The following is a 21,714-nucleotide window of genomic DNA, read 5'->3' as shown; positions in this document are numbered from 1 at the left end:
GTCTTCTCCAACCGAATGGCCGGCGTTTTCAGTATATTTGGAGGAATTTCAGAACGACAAGGAAGAATTTTCAACCTTCTCTTTATCTTTAATTTCTCGTAGTGCTAATGTTAAAGCGGATAATCTGGCACGAAAAGTTCGTACAGAACCGCTTCATATCACATATGTAAACAACATTCTTCAGAAATGGCTCTTTTGAGTTCTAATTAATTTCGGATGACAAAAAAAAAAATAATAATAATAATAATAACAATAATGAGCTGTTATCTTACTTTCCATATTAATTTTGGGGCAAGAATTAAAAATCAAATATTGTGATCAAGAATTAACTAAAGAAACAAAAACTCGGTTAGTACAATTATAAATAACCACTCCCAGGCATGAAATTACAGAGTCTATTCCACCAGCAAGGTGATTCTTCTGGATTCCCTATCTTCTAGATTAGATGAGAGAGTCTTTAATCTATTTATTGAGGAATTTTGATCCCCATTTTATTATTATATAGATTCTCCTTGCTTGACATTTTTGTTTGTTTTCTCTTAATCTCTTGCTCGATTGTTGCGGAAACTCTCTCATCTAATCTTACTTTTGGTCAATTAGATATGGATCCTTCTTCTTCTATCGCAAGAAAAGCCTTAGACTTGTTGAAGAAGACATACGAGGTTGTGGATCATCCTTCAACGAATTCAATAATCTCGTGGGGACATGACAACAAGAGTTTCATAATTTGGGATCTGGAAGGATTTGAAAAGTTTCTTCTTCCCAATATCTTATCTCCCGGCAACCTGGGCGTTTATGCCTCGTATCTCAAGCTTTATGTAAGTCTTTCACTTAATTCTTGGTCGTCTCTCAAATAATTCAATGATAAACAACAGCTCTTGTTTGATATATGTTGTTTTAATTCCTTGTAAACGTAGGGATTTTTAAAAGTTGAGTCTGAACAAAAATGGGAATTTGCAGACGATGATTTTGTGAGAGGCCATCCTGAGCTTTTGGAGAAGATTACTGATCGCTACAAGATATACTGCCAAGCTTTTTGTGCTAGGGAGGGTTTGATTATCTAAAATCAATGTAACATTTGATTAGGAATTTTCCTATCTATCTATCTATCCTTGTGACTCTCTTTATGAAATATCACTCATGTAATAATCCAGCTCTAAACTTCTAAAAATCTTGTTTGTTTGTCTTATTCTGTCTGAGCAAGATGTTAGGATTGTTAAAATAAATGCATGCATAATCGCTACTTGGTATAGACTTTAACTTCAATAGAAATTCTCAAATTTAAATCGCATTCGAAATAAAAAAAACAACTAATAAATCAAGTAACACGTTTAAAGACAAGAAAAGAATAAACTTCTTGATCTTGGTTTATGTCTGAAACTACTTGATGGTTAGAAACCTTGGCTGCAGAATGTTTCAAACAGCAGAGCAAAGTCTCTTCTCTTTCTTTTTTTACAATTGTTGATATGCTGGATTGGAACTTAAAAACTATAGAGGTCTTTTGAAGTTAAAAAGTAACCAAAAGTAATACAGCTCCAAAAAGAGCAAATGAAAATAGCTCCAAAGTGAGCAAATTAGAACCCAAAAACAGAGCATAGCAAAGCAAACAATCGACAGCACACTTTAAACTTGTATAAAATAACCTGCATCACGAAAGTAAGATCAAAAAGCTTCACGTCGTTCTTCTTCAATGCGGAAATATGATCAAAAGCGCCCATACCGAGTTACACTCGTAGCAATGTCTCTCGCTAGTGAATTAGGCTTGAGGAGTAGTCAATTTGAAAGTAATTCCATGAAACTTAGAATCAAACGTTGAATCGTGTCCAAGTACGTCCAATAACGAGGCCATTCGTTTACTAGATAATAGAAAGAATCTAAGGTGTAGTTTCATTTTTTTTTTATTTGTTTGCTATATTCAAATATGGTAGAGTTTTTTTTTTTTTTTTGGGTACGTAACAAATATATGGTAAGAGTTGTTATCAATATTAGAAATTTTATCTTTATTTGAAATTATTTATTGGAATAGCTCTCCCGAGCGGGTACTATTTAAACATTCACACAAACCTCAACATATAAAATCATCACTCAACCGCCGAACCCTCTCTCGCGGCGGAGAATGTGATCGGAAATTTTGGTTGTTTATTAGGAAAAAACAAACCAAAATTCTTCTCAATATCAGGACTCTTCTGATTCTCATCAAACATAGCGAACAAATACGTTTCCACTCCTCTTCCAGGTCTCTTCGGTGTTCCTCTGTTCTCCCTCACACGCGCTGCAAGATTTGTGTAATACGCTCGAGCGTTATCGAAACTCGCGGCGTTCCCACCATTAGAAGGCCATCCGCTCTCGGAAACAACCACTGGGAGAGATCCTCCACCTGATCGTTCGACAGCGGAGTAAATAACGTCAAGCAAGGCGTCGAAGAGGTTTTGGTAGCCGCGAGAGCCATCCCAGACGACGACAGAAGGAGAAGTGAAGAGAGCGTAAGAGAGAGATATGTCACGTGGATTGTCGACGTAGCTGAAGTAAGGATAGATGTTGGCTAGTAACGCTGAGTTCGTACTCGTAAGAAACCTGATTTATTAGCCACAGAGGAACACATCATTCGGTTTTGAGAATCTTTTTACACAAGTAACCATATTTATTTTAGGTTTGGTTCTATTCTTGGAAAAAATATATATGTATATATAGAAAATAATTAAATATGTTTTTAGTAAAACAAATTAATAATATGAATTTTGGTTGTTTGCTTTGTTTGCTGGAATAGTTTGATTTTTTCGGCATAAAAACAAGAGTATCCATATTATTGTTACACTATTACCAAACAATCACGAACTTTTATAAATTTAGGTGAAAAACTATTCAAGAAAATTGTTTCTAATAAACATATTATATATAGAGGAATGTTAAAAAGAAATTCCAATTGAATGTTTTTTCCAAATGAAAAAATCATAGATATTTATCTAATTTCTTACAAGCTACAAGTTACAATTTTATGGTTAAATAAATAGCTAATTCACCCTAAAAGCTATGGTACTGAGAATGTTTTTTTTTTTTTTTATCAACCACACATTAAATTAGAGAAGAAAAAATTGTTTGGTTTTCTAATCCTGGGAAAAAAAGTTTTAAAAAAGTTATATCAATAAATCTCGTTCTAGAGTTCAAGGTGAACATTCTGCATAAGGTTTGCAAAAAAAACAAAAAAAACTATTTTTCTAGTAGAAAATGAATATATGGTTTTTAGTTTCTCCTTACTCCGTAACAAGTCAACGTGCCGGATATAAAATTTTGGTATAAAGAAATTTTGGTTTAGTTGGATTATGTTCAAATGACTTGATGATCATAGAAAAAGAAGTAAAAGGAATTGATGCATAGAATTACCCGATGATGGGATCGATATACCACTTAACGTCACCTCGAAACTCTCCGGAGGAAGGAGGGAAAGAGTTTCCAATCAAAGTCATATCAATGGCGGTAGAAACTTTAATACGATCTTGAAGATTTGCACCTCTTAGAGCATCGTAAACATTACGTATGGCAGGGAGCACAACATCGCCGCCGTTCGATGGAGATACTTCGTTACCAACGGCGATGTACTTGAAGCTAACGGCAGGGTAATAGTTAAGGACGTTGTTTTGGAGCCATGATCTGGCGGAAGAAGGGTTAGTGAGTGAACGAAGATCGGAGTTTGGAACGCCGATGATGACTTCGATACCGGTGTTTTTAAGAGCGTTTAAAGCGGCTTGGTTTGGGTCGTAGAGTCTAACACGCCGGATGTTGTTTTGTCTAAAGAGAGCAATTGTGTCTGATTGAGAAGGAAGGTTGTTCCCCATCATTCCATAGCATACACCTACTGGTTCTCCACCTGGTTCAACATAAAACATAATTAAGGTTAATTATGATTTGAGTTTATAATCTATAATTGAAAATGAGAATAAATCATGTGGGATTAAAGAGAGAGACTTGTTGGATTGAGGATGGTTGTGAATAGAGCAATAAGGATAAATAATGGGGTCATTTGTGACATCTTGAACGATTTGAGATTTAATGTATTAATCTTACGTGTTTTAGCAATTGCTAGTTGTCTAATTGGGTTTGTTCTTAGCTCTTTTATATACAAATTAACATTGGTACGTACATAAAGTTTCTTTTTATTATATGGAAGCGTATAGATTTATATTGTAGAATTGAGTGACCACAATCTTTGTTTATTAATTCAAATTGTATAAGATTAATTAGTCGGGTCAAGTAATTGAGTACATAACGGTAGCTTGAGTATATGGTCAATTTATGCAAAAGAGAATATCTTTTCAAAAAAATGGGTAAATGTCACTTTCCAACTTGAGAAATTAGGACATTGCTTATATTTTCTAACATTGACAAATCAACCTTGCTATTTTCTGTTTCTTTTATTATACAACGAAATTTGATTTATTTGACTACGTCTATGTCAATATTTGTTAATGTTTTAGAAATGACGAGAAACATGTCTCATTTGATATATTTGTTTTACGTGTAACAACTTATAACTTCTGAAATTCAGATAAGCTCATAATCAGTGTCATTGAATCAAGTATAATTCCACTCATGAGTTGGTTTACTAATTATTTGACTTTGTAGTGCATATCTCACCAGTTTTTTTTTTTTTTTTTTTTTTTTTTTTTTTTTTTGAGGAGGAAAAAAAAATAAAAGAATGCAACTGGACAAATATTTCTTTTATTTGCAATTTTCCCTAATTGATTTACAAAAGAAAAAAAATTCTAATTTAAGATAATGTTTATCACTTAAACTGTGGATATTACATTTGAAAGCAGCCCTGTAAAAGTTTCAACCATCTTAGAGCATCTCCAACCCACTTCTATTTTATTTTCTACACTCTATTATAGAGTAAAATTCACTCCAACCCATATCTATTTTTACCTCTAAAATAGAGATCCCTATTTTTTTTTATATATATAGAGAATCTCTATTTTTTTCTATATATTTTTCCTTTATAATAGAGTTAAAAATTTTAGAAGAAAAATAGAGATTCACAATGGAGTAAAACTCATCTCTATTATAGAATTTTTCTATTTTAGAAACAAAAATAGGGAAATACATTGGAAATGGTCTTAGAGACTTCATTTTCTAAACCTAATCATCAAATCGTGTAGTATATACCATCATTCATTTGAACGTAAAACTTATATGTAAGAAATTCTGATATAATATAAATCAACATGATGATGAAGATGAAGTAAACACAGAGCATTATTATAGTAATTTTATTTAGAAGATTAGATTTATCAACTTACTATAATATACCACACGTTATTGCAAAGTTTGAGCAGCCGGCGGCTGGACTGACTAGAAGGAGCTACTAATCTGACAATTTCAAGTTTCCACGTATTCAAATTTCAAACTGATAACGACGAATTTTCAGATCGGCCCCACAGAAATTAATAAATTTATAATTAGACCCAACAAAAACCAAAATGATCATTAAAGACCCTGAAAATTCAAGAGCTCAGACAACAGTCCCGTAGTATTCATATTTTTACACAGGAGACTCCAAATTGAATTGTATGAAACTCATAAAGAGGAACACAGATACACGTTACATTTGAAAAATGTAGTCTTCTATCATTCTATTCTCTCCAACGGTGACTACAGTTCGGGTTGCAGCAAACGAAAAACAGAGTCATTCCTTCTTCGCCTCTAGCAGTGGCCTGCAATTTCAATGGCACACACGAGCTATATCAAACCGAATTTCGAGATATAGAGTGCAGAAGTAGTCATAAGCACATAAAGAAGCAAGAGAAAGAAATCTCTTTTGATCATAAAGTTAGATCAGAGAAAAACTAAAGAATGTTTCTTTACTTCTTGATTGATGACTAAGCTTTAAGATAACTATTCACCTGGAAGAAGACAGCTTCGCCGTGTTGACACTTGGCACACCGCACTGCCTTGGTACGTGGAAGAGTTGGATCCGAAGCAACATCGGATAGGATCTGAGTTTGTTCACTTACAGAGTGATGAACCTCGTTTCTGTAAACACAGTTGTTATCCGCTGCTTCCTGCAAAGCCAAATGCTCGAAAAGAATATGAATTGTCATATTATCCAAATTCATAGTAACAGGACAGTAAATCCAGCTAACATTAAGTTGATAACTAATTCGGTTAGCATGTCCGACATTAAGCTAAAGATGCAGATTCATATAGAGTGGTTTCCAGTAGCTAGCAAAGGCTTGATGATTGTAAATACAAACATAACACAAACACTACAAACAAAAAAACACAGAAACGGTAACAAGTTGCATAACAAGAAAAGCTTGTGCACCCAATATATATTGTTGAAACTCAAATGGTTTTTGCAACTTAGTCGCAAAAACTTTTGAGAGTTTCTAAAAGGTCTTGTATATGTTCAGAAGTTCTCAAAGAACTCTTCACTGATAAGCACTATCTTAACTATTCAGATTCATGGTCTGAGAGATAAGGACAATGAGCTGGATGGTGGATCTAAACTCGTTAAATTCTCATTCCTCGGTTTAATTTCAAGTTTAGACATTCCACTCTTAACCCTATAAGAGATTACATCATTTTTATCAAAGCTTAAAACAAATATCAACAGAATCTCTACAAGTGAGAACAACTAAAGTCTATTGGTTTCAGCCCTAACTTTAATTCAACACAACATCATGTCATTAACACTAAGGAACCCTAATTTTATGAAAGAAAGCATAGTATTAAACAAAGTTTACCTGGTGATCACAATTACGACACGCATAGAGGAGGATTGATTGCTCCTTGTCTTCCTTAGGATATAGAATGTTATTACTGAACATTACAGGAAACAAACAAAAAAAAAAAAAAAAAAAAATCAAAAGTAGAGAAAAATTGGAGCTTTAATCGAATAGATAACATAAGCAAACCAACCAAAACTAAAATTCCGACAATTAGAGACTTAGAAGAACTGGGTACAATCTCGTATTTCAATTTCAGAAGATAAGTATAAAAGAGCAAAGAACAGATTCGTTTTGACCCCAAACAAAAAACGAAGAGATTCGTATTTACCATTCACGACAAAATTTCATAGTACTCATCTTCGCAGAATCTTTCTTTAGATAACGAGCTTTTGAGTACTTCTTTGATTTCACAATTAGTCTCTCAGTATCTTTGGCGGGATTTGTTCACTCGGACATGAGAGAGTGACACAGAGGTCAAGCTCTAGTATAAAGACTGTGTAGTGGCAATCGGATGTAATTTCATGAACTTTCTTGGGCATTTACGCCACAGATGCGCAAAGCCCATGGCCCGGCCCATATAAGAATTTATTAACATGTGTGGTAAAAACAAATAAAGAAATACGAAGAGGACAAGACGAAATAAATTTGACCCTTTCTTCATTCAAGACTAGTGTACTTTTTCTTACATTAACAACCACATGCATAGGATATCCCCATGCACCTTATATCATTGTGAAAATTATTCGTATACATATATTATTTCTTTTCTAATAAAAATATATATGTCAGATTCCAACTGCTGAATTGGTCTCTCTTTTAACTACTCCTGACTCTATAGTGTATACCGACACATCTCTATAGCACTACCACTAGCAAATAGCAATTGTAGCCTTTTACCACCAAAAAAAAAAAATAGCAATTGTAGCAACATGATTTATTTGTGTCTTTATTCATAACTTAAGTTGCATGGAATCAGAATCGGGTACGCGGAAGCGAAGCGTTTGGAAACGTGGAAGCGATTTTTATAGAAATTATGGAAAGTGGGTACGTATTGGAAGCGTGTATATATATATATATATATATATATATATATATATATATATTAAATATTATATCATGTACGATACATTTATTGTGACATACGTATGATTAATTTGACGAGTACATAATATGTAATTTGACGAGTACATAATATGTAATTGGGTTGTTGAAGTGCACATGCAGTCATGCAGTCACACATACATATATATACAATATATACGTGTTATTTTTTTGTGTAGTTGAATTGTTTCTATAAATATGGACACACATACACTAGCCTTTCTAATACAGTACCAACTCCATTGAATGTTAAAACTCAGAAGAAAGTGGAGTGATCATATAACGACAATGAAGAATCTCTTTAACTTGTTCCTTATGCTTTTCGCTGCAATGCCAATTCTCTCATTCTCCGACAATCCAACCAACTTCAGCGAGAGTTGCGAAGACGGGAGTGGAGAAACCGGTTCAAGTTTTGGTATAGGGTTCGGTTTGGTTCTTGATTTCGGTTTGTACCGGAATAGCTGTCCGGAAGCAGAGTCCATAGTCTACTCGTGGGTCGAAACCACGGTGTTACAGGATCCAAGAATGGCTGCTTCTCTTCTCCGTCTTCATTTCCACGACTGTTTTGTCAATGCAAGTCTATTTCATCTTAAGTTCGTTTTAACTGTTTTGGTCAATTATCTAATCCCGTCTTTTATATACCATTGAACCGGGAAAGTATTAACTATGCTGGTTAAACCGTGATAAATCCAAATTGGTACCGGTTAAGTAGAACAAGATGTGTTTTTTGACTTACCTCGTGCATTTTGCAGGGATGTGATGCTTCGGTGTTGTTGGACGACACGGAAGGACTGGTTGGTGAAAAAACTGCGCCTCCTAATCTAAATTCTCTCCGAGGGTTCGAAGTAATAGATTCGATAAAGTCTGATCTTGAATCTGTATGTCCAGAAACCGTCTCATGCGCAGACATTCTTGCCATGGCCGCTAGAGATTCAGTCGTTGTGGTAACTATATCTTCAGCCTTACTAATCACCATCTTATAAACCGGATGAACTCAATTCAAATCATCTTGGTTAACTCTTTTAAATCGGGTTTTTGAAGTCGGGTGGACCAAGCTGGGAGGTGGAAGTAGGAAGAAAAGACAGTAGAACAGCGAGCAAACAGGCAGCAACAAATGGCTTACCCTCACCAAACTCAACCGTACCAACTCTCATATCTACCTTCCAAAATCTTGGCCTTTCACAAACCGACATGGTCGCTCTTTCCGGTATACATTCTCTTGTACTTTTCGTTCTCTTTCTCAAGATCAACCCAAGATATTGATACTTAACCAAATGGAAATCAGGTGGACATACATTGGGAAAGGCAAGGTGCAGTTCGTTTACAGCTCGGTTGCAGCCACTGCAAACTGGACAACCGGCTAACCATGGAGACAACCTTGAGTTCCTCGAGTCACTACAACAGTTGTGCTCGACCGTGGGCCCTACTGTCGGTATCACTCAGCTTGACCTGGTGACCCCATCAACATTTGACAACCAGTACTATGTAAACCTCCTCTCAGGTGAGGGATTGCTTCCATCAGACCAAGCTTTAGCGGTTCAAGACCCAGGGACAAGGGCGATTGTTGAGACCTACGCAGCAGATCAGTCGGTTTTCTTTGAGGATTTTAAGAACGCTATGGTTAAAATGGGAGGGATTACCGGTGGTAGTAATAGCGAGATTAGGAGGAACTGTAGAATGATTAACTAAAAATAAAACGATATAACCATTTATATCCAAAACCCGACTTATTGATATCTATATAAAAACTAAAGAAGTCCACCTACATAGGACTCTGGTTTCACGAAATCATTGGAAGAGCAAACACATATATGAAGATCGGGTAACTACAAATTGATAGAACTCTGAAAATGAAAAATTAGAGTAGGATTTTGTCAAGTGATGATATATGAAAGCACAGATTTCTATTTCTATAATATATGACTCCTAGTCTGGATCAAAGTTTGGTTTTCCCAGCTAAGTTTACTACTAGTAACACAACATGAGACATGACTTGCGCTAGCTATGTTACAACAGGCCATTGTTTGGTAACTCTTTAAATGAAAATGAAGAAGATATCTGATTAGAGAAGAATGCAGATGGTCTTCGAATCGCCTATCTATTTTACCTGAAGGAATTAACTTAAAAAATCAGAGACTAAGAACACTGCCATTGCTGCTTTTCCTCTCCTTGTCTAATTAGTTCCAGAAATTTCTATCTAGTTACTGAGATATTTTAGCTCCTCGTTTCATGTACCTGCAGAGTATCGATCAACACAGAGAAATAGATGCAACTTCAAACTAAAGAAACCTCAATACATGTGGAATGTGTTTCGATACGGAAAAAATACAAGAGAGATGAGAGAAAGGGAAGATATGAACCTCATGCTTTATTCTTCCACATGAGTTCTTGGGGAGATTGACGGCTCTGGAAAAAAGAGATATGATTGTAAGAGAATAAGAAAAAAAGGTTTTAACAACAAAGAACATCTGAGTACCAAAGGACGACAGAGAGAAGTTCTGAATCACTGATAAAAACCATAACTACCTGTTGAGTTCTTGATAGATCATTCATTGAAGCAGCTCCCACCACGGGTATATGTGTCCGAGCATAGTCCTAGATAATCCAAACAGATTAGAACATAAGCTCTGCCTTAATTATTTCCAACCAAGAAAGTCATATCCCTTATGTTTCTTTTTAAAATATCAAAATTCATGTATGTTACTCGATTAAATACAAAGATAATCAGAAGATATGAGAGATTGTTATACATAATAAGAGATATACCTGAGCATTTTGACTTATTCCTGGCATAGGAAACTGCATTTTCCAGAAAAGAAAAAAAAAGATTTTAAACTAGAGAATATATGCATAGCGTTTTCTTCTTTCTAAATGTTACCAAAACTACGCATCAGAGGAAGTTCATGTTGTAACTGAGAATCAATCAGTTCCCTGAAAAATAAGTCCACAGGTTCAGATATATACCTGGCTGTTTTGACCAACTGGCAATGATGGATACTGCGTTTTAAAATGGAAAACAGATATTCACGTTAGAGATTTGTTATCTGTATTTCAAAACGCTGGCAAAACCATGGCTTATTGAATTTTACATAAGGTGGTCAATCTCCTTCTACCACAACATTAGCATCTCAAGAATAAAATCTTGAAACGAAAAATAAGTAAACAGATTAAACAGATATACACCTGAGCATTATGGTTGGACCCTGGAGTTGGATACTGCAAGTCCAAATGGAAAAGAGTAAATATGCAAATTAGAGACCATGTGAGAAAACTACTTGAATGTAACCAGCATGAAAACGAAACCAACCAGTGAAGAATAAAACGGATGCTGTAATTGCTGGCCTTGATATTGCTGGTGAACTTGTTGTGGTTGTTGCTGCAACGGCTGTAATTGGGTCTGGGGCTGCTGTATAGTTGGCTTTTCTTGATGTTGTTGCTGTTGCTGTTGCTCTCGTTCGAACACTATCATTTCCTCAGGTTTTTCCCACTGCAAAAGTCAATTATACACATATTATGGCACGTATTGAAGAACTTCAAATATAAAATATACATGTATACATGTTCAAGGATTATAAATAGCACAACAAACCAGAAGGAATACTCCTGAAACTCACAAGGAAATATATTAAAGAGGAGCCACGTTTCTCACCTTGCTTTCACCCGTTAGACCATTGTAATAATATTTAAATCCATCAGGCGAGGTATGCTCGGTCCAGGTACATTTGACAGAAACCACGCTCTGACTTACTGCAGGTGCAGCTGTTTGACAAAAGCTAACTGGTGTCGAACCAGTGGTGCTAACAACTGTTGGAATTGCAGATCCAGCCCACTGATAAAGAAGCAGCCGTGAGGAACATTAGAAAAGCGGAGAATGCTAAAACACATGAAGGATAAAAACCTGAGATGTCTTATCAGGAAATAATCTCAAGTTAAAAAAAAAAAAAAAAAAAAGCTGCTGAAGAACCCGGCTGGGCAGACGCAACTGAGAGACTATATTCATACCTGCTGTTTACCAGCTTGGCCATTCTGTGAGAGTGGTAAATTTTGGTTTGGTTGCTGCATAGACTGCACCTGCTGCTGCAGCTGAGATATTGCTTGCTGAGAAGATTGGAGTGTTGCTTGTAGACTCTGAGTTTGCTGTGACAAGAGCTGAGCTAGCTCAGAAGGAGGATGTTGCATCCTTTGTAGCGGTTGCTGCTGGGAACGAGGGGGAAATTGATCAGTTGCAGAAGACACATGTGTTGGCCGTAGATTAATGTTCAAAGGAGTCTGAGGAGCAGTTGCACGAGTGACGTTTTGCTGTGGCGGCAGCTGAGAGGAAGGCAACTGGCTGCTATAAGTATAAGGATTCTGCAAGGGTGCCTGGGCCCCAGGGAAATGTGGACGTAGGGGGAGACCCTGTGGACTGTGAAGAGGTTTTTTTAATGGTGATATTTGCTGGCCAGCTGCCCGATTTTGCTATGGAATAGAAACAATTGAAAATCCAAGTTAAGTATCACAACATTTTCAGATTTGCTTGATTGAAAAATATAGCAAAAGTACCTGTTGCAATTTGGCAGAAGATGAAACTCCAGAGACTGGAAGAGGATTAAGGGGAGGAACACCATAACCACCAAACAGGCCACCCTAAAATTATAGAATGTCACATATAACAAAGCTCACATCAGAGGTAGAAAATATTGAAAATAAAAAATTGTCTCAGTAACTGACAAACTGCAAATCAAGGCCATATCATTTGACTGCAACACACATTATGTTTGTTGCATCATATGAAAAGCTGAAAGGTCGGAACTTCATGCTTCTTTTCACCAGTCCATAAGCTCATATGTGTGCAGTAAATGAAGTACTTTCTTTTTATTTGTCTCGCACAATACATGCAAACTATGTGTGCTTACTTCTATTAATGTGTAGATTTAAGATGATATACATGATCATCAAGCTGTTCTCACCTGATTTGAAGGCAATGTTGCTTGACCTGGTCTAGGGGAAAAGTCAGTTCCGGCACCACGGATCCCAGTGTTACTAGGTGGACCTACGTTTTGTGAATTCGCTGGACGCCAAGGATTTGTGTGGCTTACATCCCCACTAGAGTCACCAAAGTTAGAGGTAGGCCTACAAATAGAGATGAGGAGATCGGGGTTAGTCAAAATATATAATTACCTGATGAGCATAATGAATGATCTCATTTCACGCTAGTTACCTTTGTCCTGAAACTTGAAAACGAGGCCCTGAACCAAGTCCAACAGGAGCTGTCATGTCCCTGGAAACAGAAACTACGTAAGGATATATAGACAGCAATGCTTCACATTCCAGTAATAACTGGAGAAGGAACAAGGTTCCCAACTCTCCACCATGCCCCAAAAGATTCCCCATAAATATAACTCAGATAGAACAAAGAATGGTAAATGAAATTAGAATTAGATGCTGGTAGTGAAAAAAATAAAGATGCTGGTAGTGAAACAAGTAAAGATGGTAAATGACGATTGAAATATAGTCCATAAGGCATTACCTTGACTCGCCAGGTTTAGGTCTCTTTGGATCAGCAAATCGAACAATCAATGGTTGATTGCAACCCTAGGGAAAGGATAGAGGCCAGTAAACAAAAGAGGTCCAAAGGGTGATATGAGAGAAACTGAGATACTTATGTGATTCACAGCTTACTCTCATGGTATAAGTTCCATTGAGACCATCGATAGCTGCCATTGCCGTCTCTTTGCTTGAATATTTAACAAACCCGCATCCTACAAAGTGAAAAACACAGTTTGACCATCTCAACATCATCACACATCAAAATATTTATAGAATCTAGTAGAAGTTACAAGACATACCACGACTCTGTCTATATTCATCACGCATGAGATAGACATCTTCTACGCGACCAAATTGTAAAAATATCTGTTAAAGCAATAACAGTCAAACAGTTTGTCGAAAGACTACATGAGAAATTAAAACAAATACTTTGAACTGAGAAGTTAGCCGTTCACATCTTTATCAATTTTATCTATTATGACAAACAAACAGTTGGATGATTTGGAAGAAGAGATTACACAGTTAGTAGAATGTCTAAGCGATTGCATTATTTACACAATTTTCCAGCCACTTACACTTTGGTAAGACTAAAACTTATCAAAGAGTCATTTAAAATTATCAACTCAGGTAACAGGGGACACTATAATATCCAAATTTAAAACTCTTCCATGTTCCTTTAATCTGCCATAAGTAACAACTTCAAAAAATAGGACATGAGACATACCTCCTCAACTTCTTTTTCAGTGGCTTGCTTGTTTAGTGAACCAACGAAAAGCTTAAACTCTAGCGTGCCTTCAGAAGAAGAAGACTAAATCAGTTGAGAATTGAAAGCGGGCAAAGACAACAGAGAAAAAAGGGATTCACATCGTTAAAATTTATATCATTTCCCACATTATCTTAATTTTTGTAATCTGAATTTATGCAGCGTATGGTTATTACTATGAACACCAGACAATGACAGCCACATTAAGATACTACGTGCCGAAGTAGATTACCTATGCGTTCTCTCTCCCCATCAGCATATCGAACTTGAACAGGACCAGTTCCCTGGGAATCAACAAATTATAATGTGAAACAACCTGTATTTTTCTGTTCTTGATAAGAGAAAGCCTCAGGGTAATTACCCCAGGAAGAGTGATCTGATTGTGCAGTGCTCTAATGGCTCTATCCGCATCTTTAGAAGTTGCATACTTTACAAAACAACAGCCTGCATTAAAGACTGATACTTAAGCTGTCTGTTTCAAGGTTCAACTTTTCTTTTAATCAACATCAATATGTACTTTTAAAAAGTTGCATTACAAATGTACAAGCTACGCAACCACAATTTTGAAGAAATAAATGGCATTACTCAAAACACATAAGTTCAGTAGGAAAATCACAAGACATGTCCTGACAGCCTCCGCTTAAATCATTGAAGTAAAGTTGTTGGAGAGAATAAATTAATGTCTTCAAATGGAGCATATAGTAAAAAAAATATTAAAAAATAGAAAACAGTCGGTATCTGCAGATAACATATCTACAAGAGGGCCTTTCAGACAAAGGGTGGCTGAATTTGTGCAAACATAAAATAGCAGATAGTTACTAACATAAAAATATAACTACAGGTCCAAGGTAAAGGATTCAGTATGTAAGAATCTCAATCATTGATAAGTAGCAGATAGTTAAAAACTTAAAACCAAAACATATATCACATTTTCGTCACCATACATCAAGCATTTGAAGACTTCAATTAAAGAACTACAGTTATGGGCAAGATAACTCATTGGAAATAATTGCAATTCAGAAAAGAATACACTTGCTTCATGTATTACATAATTAGGTTCCTGCCTGATGCTGATCGATCAAGGGAAAGAGAGTGAAGTCAACATTGTTGTATTAACCTCAGAAACTATTCTAAGAAATTAAAACAATCAGCTTCCTTCCATATGTTTGCACCACCTAACATAATAACATTTCACAAGACTGAAGAAAGAATTGTATGGAATCTAGTACATTCAAACTGCGATCAAAAGTTTTATGTCACCACAATCAAATGCAATTGTTATGCCATCCACAAAGGTGTAGCAGTAATAGATACAATTACTTCTTGGAAAGTCAAGAATTAATAAATAACTATGCACATACAAACACAACATTCATCGTCTAGTGATTCTTTACACTGACAAAATAAAGACAGATATAAATGGAATAGTACCAAAGGAAACTCAATTAGACAGATCTAAAACAGTTGCAAGCACAAAGGCTTGGTTGGCGAAAAGGGAGTATACAAAATAAACTATCATCAAACATTTTCCACATAAATATCGATCACCAGTGCAAGGGTTACCATACAAACATAAGAGCTACTCAACAAAACATTCATTCATCTATGACGAGAGATGGTATATCACATCACAAGCCATCCAAGAAATAGAGAGGTGGGAACATACAGAATACAAACATAAGAGCTACTAAACATAAACATTCATTCATCTATGACAAGAGGTGGGTATATCACATCGCAGGCCATCCAAGAAATAGAGAGGGAATACCATAGAGAAAACTGAAATCTCAGGCCATTCAAAGAGAGTGGTAAGAAATACAGTCATCATAGTTCCTCATGTCATCAACAAAAGAAAAGGAGAAAAGCATTCATTCCGGCATCACACATCCAAAAAGGTAAAAGGAATTCCATCATTAACCAATAGACAGACATTCATAAATTGATATGAAAAAAAGAAGACGCCAAACCTCCAACATGATATAATCAATAAAAAAGGGCCAAATCTTGACCAGCAGGGGTGGCAAATTAGGAAACCATCTTTTGAACCTTATGTCCTTATCAAACTACCAACTCAAAAAATACATTCATCAAGTCAAGACCATACACAACATTTTCAATCCATCTAAAGGAAGAGTAAAGAAAAATGAATTTCAATAGGAGATGAAAATAGCGATGTTCTTTTAACCAATACCCACTATAAAGGCAACAACAAAACATCTTTTCAGTTTTCTGTACATTAACTCCAACTCTAAAACACCCTCAATAAAGTCTGCTACACTTTTCAAACACAACTAAACTTCTAGAATACACACAAGTAGCGAAATCTATTTGTCCAATGTAAGTACATAAACCCTTTCTTAGCAAACTACACAGGTAGCCTTCTTCTGTGACAGAATTGAACACAGATAAGACGCTGGCAAGCATAAGCAATAAGCCCGAAAATTGTTGCAAACAAATGGAGGCCAATGATGAGACTGGGGTTGCTTCCCATCAGCCTTTTCAGGGAGACCTGAAATTTAAAAAGTATAAATCACGACTATTTCCTAGTAAAATGGAGATTGACATACCTTGCTGCTGTCCAGTTCTCTTGTCCTTGATCAAAGCAACCTCCAGAACATTTCCATGCTTTTCAAAAAAGGGACGAACCTGGAATATAAAAACCAACAGATAAATTAGAAAAGGTAAAATCTCACTAAGAACTATCTAGGTACGAATAAGAGTCGACGGTGTTCCTGGTGTAAAATATCCCAGCAATGAGCACATAGATAACAAATTAAATAAAATATCCCAGATTAACTCACTTCTTCTTCTATAGCTGTCCTTGGTACGGAGCCAACAAAAAGCTTGACAGTACTGCTATGATCAGAAACATCTGCAAATCAATTTTTCCAGCTAAGGATACACATGAGGATGGGATATAGTTTTGATTATCACATACAAGGGAAAATCGAAAGGATCGCACGAAAAACCTTCAACAATAAAGTACCATAACAAGTTAACAACTACACTAACTTACAATATTCTAATCATTGATTCCCACAAAAACATGAGATCCTCGGGACCTTAAAAGACTACAAGTGAACTCATGCTTACCAGCTCCAGTATAGCTGCCATGATCTGAGCTAGGATACCCTCGTTTCTGACCAGAAAGAGGCTGTTGGACCGGCGGTGTAGTCGGCCTTACAGAATAATCAGACTCCATTGCTTTACCGATAAATCTCCTCCCGTCTGGACTCTCTGAAGGCTGAAACTTCGCGGGTCCGTTAGACCGAAATCCTCCTCTGCCACCACCAGCTCCAACAATTGACCGCGTCCCTTCTCCTCCTACACCACCGTTAGGACCCATCGGACGAAAACCGTCATCGTAGGCAAAACCCATAGGCCGAAAACTTCCACCATTCCGAGGACGCATCGGCTGAAAATCTACTCTATCTGGAGGACCATTCATCTGCCGGAAACCTCCATCTCTGGGACCATCAAAATCCGTAGGACTGTCACCTTCCCAACGTCGACCACCACCTCCTCCTCCGCCCCCAATTCCAACTCGATAATTGCTAGGGCTGCTTCCACGACGACGACGATGGCGGTTAAAATCATCATCATCCTCTTCGAAGCGTGAATCAGAGGGACGAGACGGACCTCTAGGATGGGTGGTTCGGTGGTTATGGTAGGAATCTTCGTAGCCGCCACTGTCATGGCGATCCCTTCGGTGTCTGTCCAGCTTGACGTAGTGGGGAATTGCGATTACAGTCGAAGAAATCAAAGGACTTGGAGCCCTAGAAATTTGGGATCTGTATCGAAGATGAATTTGATTGGGTCCAAATCTGAGGAGCTCCTTACTCCTCACTTGTCAATCTATTTACTTTCCAAAAATCTCACATACTCTCCTACTCTTAATAAAATACAAAAACTCTATTTTACCCTTATAAAATCAAATTTAATAATAAATAACAAAAATAATTTGACCAATAAAAAGCTATTATTTTGAACAATGAAAATTGACTGTTCCGACCAATCATAACATTCCATATCAGTCCGTATTTGTGTATTTGTGTCTGTATTTAATGTTTGATACTCTATATTTGTATAACTTGATAAAACTTGGTTTCTTAATGGTACAACTACGACCAATTTAACAAATCTTTATATGTAATTTAATAAATTAGTTAGATAATTTATAAAATCTTCATATGCACTTTAGAAATTTAACCAATGTTTAACAAATCTTCTTAAATAACATTAGTTAAACAAAATTTATAGGATAGTTTCCATTAAACTCATTTTTGTACAAATTGTTTAATAAATTAGTTAGACCATTTATAAAATCCTCATATGCACTTTAGAAATTTAACCAATAATTTAACAAATCTTCTTAAATAACATTAGTTTAACAAAATTTATAAGATAGTTTTCATTAAACTCATTTTTGTATAAGAAAGACCTTATACTTTTAAGATGACTTTGTTATTGTTATCCCCATTGCATTGCAAAACACACAAAAATAACGTTTTGACAGATATTTTTGCATGAAAACATAGGAAATGTACCTCAAATAACTAAAATCATGGGTATAACTAAAAAAATTTAGTTTCAATCCAAGTATAACTAATTATTCAAAAAATCTCAAAAAGTACAACTGTGTATATGCGAGTACAACTTGAAAACTAAGAATAACTATGTTCATTTTTGCAGTGCCACCTGGCAGATGTACTTGTTTTACGGCGCCCACTTGCAATTTATGACGGCGTAGTTTGACCGAGAGCAGTTTGACCCACGTTTTTTACGGTTTTAAAATTTTGAAAATTTTCAATTTTTTTATTTTCTACTATAGAAAGAGAAAAAGGATGAGAGAGAACAAAATCTGGGTAGAACAACTACGTACCAAGTTGTACCTAGTTATACAAAAATTTCAAATAACTATATTAACCAAGTTGTACTAAGTTTAACAAACTGACGTAGTTATGCCAAATTTCTATATAAGTTACAAAAAAATATAGTTATACCAAGTTCTATTAGTTGTCTAAAGTGTATAGATTATACTGTTGAATCCCTGCGAGAAATTGAATTTGTTGCTTCATAATCCACTTATGCCATATTCTTATTCCATGATTTTCTCTGGTTCTATAGGATTCGATATAGTTGGGTTTTTTGTTCGAGCCACTACTCTCTTGCACAAACGTACAAACAAAATCAATCGATTAGATTATCACTTCTATTTTATCGATCAGATTAACACGTCCATTCAAACGATTCTATTAGCACTTACATTCCATCACTTCAGATTCTACACAAACAAATCGACTAACGATTAATTATGGTATCCCTAATTTCAATCGTTTTTATACAAAACCCAAAATGAAAACTTGATTTTAACTTACACAAAGACGTAGTTGTCTGTAGTTATACCAAGTTTGACGTCGAAGAAGTAGAAAAAAAAAAAACTGTTAAGTGTCAAATGATTTCTTTCAAAGGTTGAACGAACCCTAAAGAAAAAAAAAAAGATTTTAATTGGATATGACCCAATAAGTGTGAGTTCGGATAATTGATGATCCGATTAGACTGGTTGGGTCGTAAATAGATGAAGTTTTTAAGGGTTACAAAGTCTTTGTCTCATATTTCGATTTAAAATAAATCAAAAAGAAATTTCTTTTTAGAAGAGGAGCATTTGAGAAAAAATATTGAGCTTGGAGAGCCCCTGAGAATTTGATCCAATTTGATTGAAGATGAGATCAATTAGTTTTTTTGTCCGAATGTACTCTCTGAGTCTCTGACCGGTGTAAAAAGAAAAAGCGGTCTAGTTACGGTAATAGTGGTTGGACCGGTAATGAAGTTAAAATTTGGACCGGTACTTTATTGAAATTTGGATCATATGATAACTTTTTTTTTTTTTGGCATGATTTATTATCAATTACAAATTATGAGAACAGTTACATAGACGATTATACAACTGACAATTCTTTCCGACCCTTACTAGATCCACGACAAACTACACTTCCTTCTTCGTGATCTTGATGAATACCTTCAATGATCCACGACCTGGCGACACTTCCTTCTCTGCGTAAAATCCTAGCGAACGGCTATAATTGTACATCGCTGGAGATCTCTTGCATACTTGCCCCCAATAATCTGCAAATTTGTTAATAAATCGCAATATCTGGGACTCGAACCCCAGACCTCTTGGTGTAGAAGCATTAATCAACATTTGGTCAACCAATGGACCAAGGGGGCTTCCACATGATAGCTTGTTTAAATAGGTTACTTTTTGTAATTATGATTTATGAAATATTTATTTCTTTAGTGATTGGTTAAATATAAACTTTTTATTATTTTACTTTTTTTTGGCAAAACATATTTTCATTGATTTAATAGAGTTATTACAGAGTCATTTACAGAATTAATATAACACAATTATTATATACGTAGATGTATACACTAAGAAAAATATAGCATAAAGGAGATTGGCGATGCTTTCCGAAAAATAGTCATATTCGCTAATTGGCCATAAAATCCGTTATTATCCAACTTCATATTTATTTTCATTATGTTACGATTGATATACATCAACTTGTAGCTGAACTTTATTTTTGCAAACTGTAGCTTTAAACCTGATGTATCCATAAATAACTTGAAATGTAGACACAGTGGTACCAAAGCGTATGTACTAAGGTCTTTATGAAAGAAGTCCACTTTGTTCTCTTTAGCAAAATCACAAATAAATTTATCGTTGTAGTAGTTTCGACTGCATTCTTTGTATTCTAAAATTGTATCTTCAATATGAAGATGTACTTAAGAAAAAATAATATATTCGACTCATGATAAATAAAAGAATCAATAAAAGTTATTATTCTCAATTTACATTTAAGTTTTTTTATTAAAAAAATAGTTGATAAAGAAAAATAAGAAATATTTTTACCAAATTATAATGTAAGTGGATATTGGATAGTATTTAGTAACGCTGTAAAACATAAAAAATTATCGTGGATACGCATATAGTGAATTGGATAGTACAGATAATATTTGTTGTATGGTAGACGTGGTTAACAATGAACAGTTAATGGTTTTAGTAAACAATATACACAAAACCTCGGTAAATTAATATTCGATAAATTAATAAGTTCATCTGATCCTGAATTGGATCAGTGTAAAAATGACACAACTTGATAAAATAATAAGTTAATAATGTTTCTGAAAACCCTATATAAACATATGGTCTATCAATATCATAAATTAAAAGTATATAAACTGTAAATATATATATATCTAAAAAATTTAGTGAAGTATAATTTAGTGTGTTTTTGCTTATTTTGAATTTTTATTTTTGTTAGAGCTCATATTAATCTTCTTACTACATTGAAAGCTTATGTTGTTGTCTTCTCAAATGACACCCGAAAATTATGAAAAAAATTAGCTGCGATAATTGTTTTTTTTTTCTACGTGTAACCGCTTCTAAAAGTACAGCAATATCGTTTTCGAGTTCATCATCACCATTAAGGATAGGAGCATCAATTCCTTCTAAACTCTAAATTTGAATATATCAAAAATTTATTATTTCTAAATAGAGTTTTCAAAAAATATGAAAGTAAAGAAATATCTTCA

General features: G+C 35.1%; 5 protein-coding genes across 5 annotated transcripts; 2 read left to right on the top strand and 3 right to left on the bottom strand.

Moving 5' to 3' along the window:
* The first annotated feature begins 297 nt into the window (after nt 1–297).
* Nucleotides 298–1,125, top strand: LOC9304219 (heat stress transcription factor A-4a). Its single transcript, XM_002870121.2, has 3 exons — nt 298–411; nt 601–818; nt 918–1,125. Exons 1-3 carry the CDS (start codon nt 381–383, stop codon nt 1,062–1,064), a joined length of 396 nt encoding a protein of 131 aa, XP_002870167.2. The 5' UTR covers nt 298–380; the 3' UTR covers nt 1,065–1,125.
* Nucleotides 1,126–1,979: 854 nt separating this feature from the next.
* On the bottom strand, nt 1,980–4,140 carry LOC9304218 (probable glucan endo-1,3-beta-glucosidase At4g16260). Its single transcript, XM_002868100.2, has 3 exons — nt 3,964–4,140; nt 3,382–3,865; nt 1,980–2,574 (listed from the first exon to the last, which is right to left on the bottom strand). The coding sequence occupies exons 1-3, from the start codon at nt 4,025–4,027 to the stop codon at nt 2,082–2,084; spliced, it is 1,041 nt and encodes a 346-aa protein (XP_002868146.2). The 5' UTR covers nt 4,028–4,140; the 3' UTR covers nt 1,980–2,081.
* A 1,298-nt stretch (nt 4,141–5,438) lies between these two features.
* LOC9306238 (DNA-directed RNA polymerases II, IV and V subunit 9B) lies at nt 5,439–7,234 on the bottom strand. The gene is made up of 4 exons (XM_021018335.1): nt 7,054–7,234; nt 6,741–6,816; nt 5,898–6,056; nt 5,439–5,708 (listed from the first exon to the last, which is right to left on the bottom strand). The coding sequence occupies exons 1-4, from the start codon at nt 7,080–7,082 to the stop codon at nt 5,628–5,630; spliced, it is 345 nt and encodes a 114-aa protein (XP_020873994.1). The 5' UTR covers nt 7,083–7,234; the 3' UTR covers nt 5,439–5,627.
* An 817-nt stretch (nt 7,235–8,051) lies between these two features.
* Nucleotides 8,052–9,547, top strand: LOC9304217 (peroxidase 40). The gene is made up of 4 exons (XM_002870120.2): nt 8,052–8,399; nt 8,579–8,770; nt 8,868–9,033; nt 9,112–9,547. Exons 1-4 carry the CDS (start codon nt 8,073–8,075, stop codon nt 9,513–9,515), a joined length of 1,089 nt encoding a protein of 362 aa, XP_002870166.1. The 5' UTR covers nt 8,052–8,072; the 3' UTR covers nt 9,516–9,547.
* Nucleotides 9,548–9,708: 161 nt separating this feature from the next.
* Nucleotides 9,709–17,976, bottom strand: LOC9304216 (flowering time control protein FCA). The gene is made up of 21 exons (XM_021018301.1): nt 17,212–17,976; nt 16,920–16,990; nt 16,686–16,764; nt 14,480–14,562; nt 14,351–14,402; nt 14,080–14,147; nt 13,655–13,721; nt 13,488–13,567; nt 13,336–13,400; nt 13,027–13,086; nt 12,776–12,938; nt 12,369–12,452; nt 11,829–12,284; nt 11,476–11,655; nt 11,134–11,313; nt 11,010–11,042; nt 10,791–10,823; nt 10,593–10,625; nt 10,353–10,421; nt 10,187–10,232; nt 9,709–10,061 (listed from the first exon to the last, which is right to left on the bottom strand). The coding sequence occupies exons 1-20, from the start codon at nt 17,564–17,566 to the stop codon at nt 10,188–10,190; spliced, it is 2,256 nt and encodes a 751-aa protein (XP_020873960.1). The 5' UTR covers nt 17,567–17,976; the 3' UTR covers nt 9,709–10,061; nt 10,187.
* Nucleotides 17,977–21,714: the final 3,738 nt, after the last annotated feature.

The sequence above is a fragment of the Arabidopsis lyrata genome, assembly GCF_000004255.2.
Source record: "Arabidopsis lyrata subsp. lyrata unplaced genomic scaffold ARALYscaffold_7, whole genome shotgun sequence".
NCBI classification, from domain to species: Eukaryota; Viridiplantae; Streptophyta; class Magnoliopsida; order Brassicales; family Brassicaceae; genus Arabidopsis; species Arabidopsis lyrata.
This window is presented reverse-complemented; position numbering and strand designations above follow the sequence as displayed.

Coding starts and splice junctions, on each gene's coding strand:
- LOC9304219 (XM_002870121.2), top strand. CDS start 381: ATGAAATTACAGAGTCTATTCCACCAGCAAG. Junction 412..600: donor GAGTCTATTCCACCAGCAAG/GTGATTCTTCTG, acceptor TTGGTCAATTAG/ATATGGATCCTTCTTCTTCT. Junction 819..917: donor CCTCGTATCTCAAGCTTTAT/GTAAGTCTTTCA, acceptor TTGTAAACGTAG/GGATTTTTAAAAGTTGAGTC.
- LOC9304218 (XM_002868100.2), bottom strand. CDS start 4,027: ATGTCACAAATGACCCCATTATTTATCCTTATTGCTCTATTCACAACC. Junction 3,866..3,963: donor AACCATCCTCAATCCAACAA/GTCTCTCTCTTT, acceptor ATGTTGAACCAG/GTGGAGAACCAGTAGGTGTA. Junction 2,575..3,381: donor TATATCGATCCCATCATCGG/GTAATTCTATGC, acceptor CTAATAAATCAG/GTTTCTTACGAGTACGAACT.
- LOC9306238 (XM_021018335.1), bottom strand. CDS start 7,082: ATGAGTACTATGAAATTTTGTCGTGAATG. Junction 6,057..6,740: donor GTCGTAATTGTGATCACCAG/GTAAACTTTGTT, acceptor TTGGCTTTGCAG/GAAGCAGCGGATAACAACTG. Junction 5,709..5,897: donor GCGAAGCTGTCTTCTTCCAG/GTGAATAGTTAT, acceptor TTGAAATTGCAG/GCCACTGCTAGAGGCGAAGA.
- LOC9304217 (XM_002870120.2), top strand. CDS start 8,073: ATGTTAAAACTCAGAAGAAAGTGGAGTGATCATATAACGACAATGAAG. Junction 8,400..8,578: donor TCCACGACTGTTTTGTCAAT/GCAAGTCTATTT, acceptor TGCATTTTGCAG/GGATGTGATGCTTCGGTGTT. Junction 8,771..8,867: donor CTAGAGATTCAGTCGTTGTG/GTAACTATATCT, acceptor GGGTTTTTGAAG/TCGGGTGGACCAAGCTGGGA.
- LOC9304216 (XM_021018301.1), bottom strand. CDS start 17,566: ATGAATGGTCCTCCAGATAGAGTAGATTTTCAGCCGATGCGTCCTCGG. Junction 14,148..14,350: donor TGGGGAGAGAGAACGCATAG/GTAATCTACTTC, acceptor CTTCTTCTGAAG/GCACGCTAGAGTTTAAGCTT. Junction 11,043..11,133: donor ATCCGTTTTATTCTTCACTG/GTTGGTTTCGTT, acceptor TTGGACTTGCAG/TATCCAACTCCAGGGTCCAA.